This window comes from Thermobia domestica, chromosome 4 (genome assembly GCF_964235325.1).
Source record: "Thermobia domestica chromosome 4, izTheDome1.hap1.1, whole genome shotgun sequence".
Lineage (NCBI taxonomy): Eukaryota > Metazoa > Arthropoda > Insecta > Zygentoma > Lepismatidae > Thermobia > Thermobia domestica.
The window spans coordinates 12,608,227-12,614,717 of NC_137457.1; the positions used below are offsets into that span (position 1 = coordinate 12,608,227).

The 6,491-nt window shown below is 35.2% G+C and overlaps 1 protein-coding gene across 1 annotated transcript; it reads right to left on the reverse strand.

The window, feature by feature from the left end:
* Positions 1 to 361: 361 nt before the first annotated feature.
* On the reverse strand, positions 362 to 1,837 carry LOC145683629 (uncharacterized). The gene has a single exon (XM_081754966.1). It carries the CDS (start codon positions 1,835 to 1,837, stop codon positions 362 to 364), a length of 1,476 nt encoding a protein of 491 aa, XP_081611092.1.
* Between the last annotated feature and the right edge of the window lie 4,654 nt (positions 1,838 to 6,491).

Genomic DNA, 6,491 nt, shown 5'->3' on the forward strand with positions numbered 1-6,491 from the left:
AAAAAAATGAAAATAATATTCACTGCTCAATTACGAAACTGAAATAAGTCTTAATACAATTAGCTATTGTATACAAAATGAAAAGTTGCATCTGCTTTGCGTATTTAAGAAATGGGAAGAAAGTTACATGTTGAACAATAGTATATTTTTTTACTTGGTTTCACCTTTGCACAACGAGTGTGGACCCAACGGCAGCATTTCAAGCACTGAATCATATCTTCTTGCCTGTTTTTCTTACATAGGGAGCAAAACCAACTGGTTTGCTTCTCATTGATTCGAAACAACTGCTTCTTCCTCTGGATCATCTTATTTCTTCTCGCGGCTGAATGTTCAAGCTCTAGTTTGTAAGCACTACTTGTGATTACAACAGCCTTCTGTGCTTTACTTTGGCCTCTTCGCGATCCGGCTGGTCCTGGTTTTCTATTGCTTTTGGTAAAGGGGATATCTGTAATAAGGTCTTTTTGAAGTTCTTTAGTTTCTTGGTAGGTGGCACATAATCCTTGTCATGATCATTATCGTCCTCTGATTCGAGCTCTGACTCTAAACTTCGCATGGTTGATAACTTGCTTTGTTGTTTTGTACGATCTTCTTTGGGAAACCCACATCCTGGTTGAGAACTGCCATCAGAATAGAAAGTATTGGATGGAGCAAATAGATGGTCTGCAAAAACGTGACGATTAACCGGCCAAATCCCCGCTGCACGAAATGCACTGTGGGTATTAGCGACTGTAGCTGCTCTGCCGTATGCTTCATTCAAAAGAGCTGGGATATTTGATTGTTTGATTTGATGTCCTTTGTAGGTGTTTAAGAACTTTTGTTGAGCTTGGACGAAATACGTCTGCAAAGGTCCAAAGAATGCAACATCAAGTAGTTGCAAACGGTGTGTAGTGTGACCAGGTAGCTGCAGTAAAATAATGCCGTTATCTCTTGCAAATTCCCAAGCCGCTAGGTTCTTGCTGTGTGTGGTATGTCCATCAAGCAAAAGAAGAACTTTATTTTGTTTATTGCATTTTGTATTCTTTCTAAAATGTTCAAGCCATACCACAAACAAATCAGAGTTTATGTATCCTGTATCCGAAATCTTGACAATGCTTCCTGCAGGGGCATCAATCTCAAAATCACTATTCCACTTTTTGGCTTTAAATATTATCATGGGGGGTATATGGACACCTGCCGCACTCACTGCACATACCATTGTAGTATTCACTCCGCGCTCTCCACTTGTAACAGCACCTACCTGACGTTTTCCTTTTTTAGCAACTATTTTCGGTAGATGTTTCTGGACGGTAGTGAATCCTGATTCATCCACGTTGTAAATTCTCTCTGCTGTGATTTGGAATTGGTCCACATTGCGTTCCAAAAGATCACAAAAATGTCCTACATTTTCTCTGTTAAATCTCTTTGCTCGTTGTAATGAGGTAACTTCTGGTCGACGCACAGAAAGTTCAGGATTTCTCTTCATAGATGCATAGAACCACTTTTTTCCAGCCAAACCTTTCTCCCGATTGAACGTGTGAGAAACACCACATTTTTCTGCTAAGTCAAACGCTAATCGCCGAACTTCTGCAATCGTCAGTCCAAAAAAACACTCTTCTAATGCTATCATGTGCTTCGCAAGAGTCCTCTCCATGTCTGGGTTGAAGGTAGCCTGCGTTCCTAGTCCCTTGGTTCCATTAACGATACTATTTTTCTGAAGAGCATGCCGTCTAATCGTCGCTTTAGGAACTCCATATACTCTGCTGCATTCATTTAAACCATAATCTCTGTTTCGATAAGCAGCAATGGCCATTTGTAATTCATCTTCCGTCCATTGGCCATATTGTCCTCTTTGGGCCATTCTTGAGCTGAAATAATGGAGAAACACGTCTTTAATATATTTGCAGTTACCCAAGGTAATACAATTTATTTAAAATTATTCTTAGACTCTACACGAAATTATTTTAAAATGGTTGCCTGCAATGAACCGGTCCAATCCAGGCAACACATGCTGGTTCAAACTGGGCAACTGCTACGTTGAAACAAAAAGACGTGTTCTCCAATTTTCTATTACATTGAAATATTAAAGCACATGCATTACGTTGTAGTTAAAACAACACATTTGACGCGTGTATAGTTTAAAACCTTGATAGTTACCTGTTAATGATGTAAGTTCACTTGCGATCCCAGCACTAACAGATCTGCATAACATACACGTTCGCCGTTCTCAGCTTTACTGCGTGCAGGTGGCGAGAAACTGTAAACAAAGTGTTCCTTCCCTTATCTGCAAACAGTGTAGCTAACTCTTATATTTAAAATATATCTACTTTTCAAAATATAAGGCGGTCCAATCTAGGAACCGGTCCAACTTCGGGAACTCTCCCCTATATATATATATATATATATATATATATATATATATGCAATACTTCAATACGTGTTATCAATATTGGTAAAGTATACGATTTGTGTCAAAGCAATGACTGATAAGATGATTTGAGTGTCATTTTCTTATTCAGGAAGTAGAATTACATAAAGAACACCTACTTTTGCTAAAAAAAAAAAGTTTGTTCACTGTTGCACTGTATTAGAATTTAGTTGGTACTGATCAAAGGGTATTAATTCAAATGCATCAGCCGAAACTGCTCTTATAAAGAATTTGTATTTTGTGTTGAATGTAGAGAATACTATTGCTATATTCCATGATGTTAGGGAATTACGTTATATATGATTCAATGCGAAATGTTAATGAAAATTGCAATACTGTGAAATTAGGAGAAATAGACACATATGATTAAATCTTGTATCTAGCACCGAAATCACACTTTGGGAATTAAGTGTCACACATGAACGAGTAAGCGTTAGGTATTCACATACCAAGAATTTATAATTCTGAGTTTGTCAAACAGTTTGGGATCTACTGTTTCCTGAATGTAAAACAGAGTTTGCCACACTGTTGATTTTCCGTTGAACATGATCTTTTACTGAGGATATGAACGTATTAAACAGTGAAATCTCACCAAGAGCTACACAAAGTGTAAACCTTTTTAATGTAAGGAAACTGTGTAGAAATAATTTAATATTACTCACAGCAGTGTATTCATATATGTAATAACATATAGAATAGAAGAATACTGTAATACAAATAGCACGAGGAAAGCGACGAATTTTTGATCATAGATTATGAGATATGGTATAAATCACCACTTTCTGCTGACAACTAATTTCATATCTTTTTACTCGAAACTAAAATATAGCACTATTTTCCGTATTTATCTTTCACTGTCTCACACTATACTTGTTTTGCAAAGATTGCACTAAGACTGATGGCAAGAATTAAAGAAATATGCTTTTTTGTAATATTTAATCATGTAAGTAATCCCTGCCTTTATATAAGATTTTCGAAAGACATATTAAGAGTAGCAAATAGATTTTCTGACGAAAGCGAGAAAGGAATTTAGAACAGCAGATATGGGCAATACAGCTTTTCATAAACGTGACCTCCAAGTTTTTAATGAATCAAGGTAAGTTAGGAATAAGAAATCAGATCAAGGACAAAAAAATATAAGGGTTATATTCAGCATCTCTTCTGGATGTTGAGTATGGGCGGTGGCATAATTAGCACGGAACGTTACAATAAAATTCACCAGATCTTCTTGAAACGAAAAATGATACATCCTCAACTTGAAACTGGCAGACATTTCATATACTGGCAAATTAATGATATATACCCTTCAACTAACACATATGTCCTTTTAACTGAATTCCATCCTACATTTCGATCCCAAGTTATAACCCTTTTCATAGAAATAATGTAAAATTTGGGGTGCTAAAAATATTAAATTATACATTTTCCCATTCACATGTAGCCATGTTTACTCTCAGGATTCGCTTCCAAGCTTCAATCTTTCATATTGTTTTATGTTGTTCTATACGTGTGAAAGCGCAAAATTTGTAAGGAAAGATAGACAAATGGAAAGCAAGTTCCAATTAAACAAGGATATTAATTTGTATAATAATTAACAATTATTGCATTTAGATACAACACGTTCATCTTTAAAAATCAGCAATAATAGCTGTTCTTTATGGGCTGTAAAGTTAAGAATCTAAACAAAATACCTAGCTTTACAAAAATTAAAAATTAGGGTTCAAAGAAGAGTTTAAACACCCTCTTCTAAATCAATACATTTACTCGTAGAAGAATATCTCTTTAATTTGAAATCAATAGTATTATGAGAGTACAAACTTACGTTAGTAGAATTCAATTAATATATAACATATATCATCAACTTAATATTCACGAGATATGAGTTTCAAATTTAGGGTTCTGATTTACTTAGATATATCTAAAATTGTATGAAACTAATACATGACTTAAATTGAATGAACCTGTAGTATACACGAATTAGAATTAGTAAGTACTATGAACAATTTTGTATAGAAACAATTAAAATGAAATAATACAAAACAATACAATTTATTGCAATGTAGAATTAAATATACTAAACAACGGCATATTCTACATTAAATGTAATTACATGCACACACATACCGAATTTGTTTGCAAAGAAACTTCTACAGACATTATATTTATTGTTATGTGCAATCCAATACTCAATAGTTTTAAATGCTATATCAGCTGCTTAATAAATTCATAGACATGCATCATGTGCGCCGGAATACGTGTATGGTCAGATTCAAGTAGCACCATTTGAATCCTAATATTAAATCTAATTCTTCGACCTATTTGTTAATAGATTCTCTTGAACCACAGTCAGTTAATTGTTTCTAAGATTATGTTTTCTTTACTAGTTCAATACTTATTTGAAATTCGTACATCTTACTAAAGTAAACCTCTGTTGTTCAAACTGTTACGTCATATATCTAAACAACTTTTTAGAACATATACTCTAACCTTAAAAAATAATCATAGTAAGTTACGCGCATACCTTAGTAATCATATAAGTATATGCCTAAGTGTCCCTTAGTATTCATGTAAAAGCTTACTATACGTTCAAGACTATATTTGCTCATAAGCTTTCACCTAATAGTTTAATCTTTTAAACTTTTTTCTGCCATATGTTCCTCAGCTCAATAGAAAATTATCCTCTCTTGGACTCATAGTGCATATACGAAAGACTTAATTACTTTATAAAGATATTAACGCACTCTTCTGATCCATAAGGTATATAAGTAAATATTCAAGGAATTAGCTTATTTGTTAAAGTTAATACCTTCTACAATCATCAAATTTCGTAACACCTGAACAAAGCACCGATTTCTTCTACTGACCCACAAAGATATTCTTCTTTCCCACACTACCACCACCCACACTAACTTTCTCTTCTTCGTACCATAATCTTGTGGCAAATATTGAGATTTAGTACAATTTTTCTTCCAAACAATTATGTTCTTTCCTTAGCAATAAACTTCGTCATTAGTTTACAAACCTTGCATCTTTAGATATCAAACTCATTTTATGAAGCACAGAGGACTTTAACCAGCTCATATTCACCAGCTCATATTTCATATATTAAGACTTATCTCTTAAGCATTATACTCCAACATTTCCACATATTACTCAAACAACTATATTTCCTTTGAAATATATGTAATTAAAAAAAACTTTACTAATAATGTAATTCCCCACCCCTCACATTCTTTTCATAACAACCATATCACTTGTAGAGATTCTTGACTGAAACGTTTGTCTAATTTATTCCAGTGATTCTGTTACATGATCCCTCTTCAGCCCAGATAACTGCAATATGTGAGGACAACGCTTTTCATAGTACGTGACCTCATATACGCATTTAATACATATCACATGTACTTATTTCATCCAGCAATATTCATTTATAGTAGTTTACTATCTTCAAAATATTTATTTCTAGAGAACACTTGACATAAAATCCTACTAATGAATCCTACAATTGAAATAATTGGAGGACGCATTTCATTATTTTCTTAATAAGTGTGTGTTTTCTATGTTTTATTTTCAGGAACTGGAACTGCACAGGGCGTTGCAGCTGGTCAAGCTTGGGGCAATGATCAAGGTTTGGGTGGAGGAGGATTGGGACAAACTGCAGCAGGGACACAAGGTTGGAATGGACGTCAAAGTGTGCTAGGTGGAGGTGCATCAGGATATGCACAGGGTACCGCTGGTGGACAAGGTTGGGGTGGTAGTGGTCAAAGTTCTGGTTTAGGACAAACAGGAGTAACAGATCAAGGTGCAGTAGGTTTTGGTCAGACTGGAGCTAATGGTCAGACTGGCATTCCACTTGGTCAACCCGGAGCTATAGGACAAGGTGGTGCAGGTCTTGGACAAGCTGGATCATTCGGTCAAGGTGGTATTGGTATTGGTCAGTCAGGAGGTGCTCTTGGCCAAACAGGAACAATTGGTCAAACGGAAGGAGCAACAGGTCAAGGTGGTGCTATTCTTGGCCAAGCAGGTGCGATTGGACAAAGTGGTGGATCAATGGGCTTGTCAGGAAATCAAGCAGTAGGAGTAACAG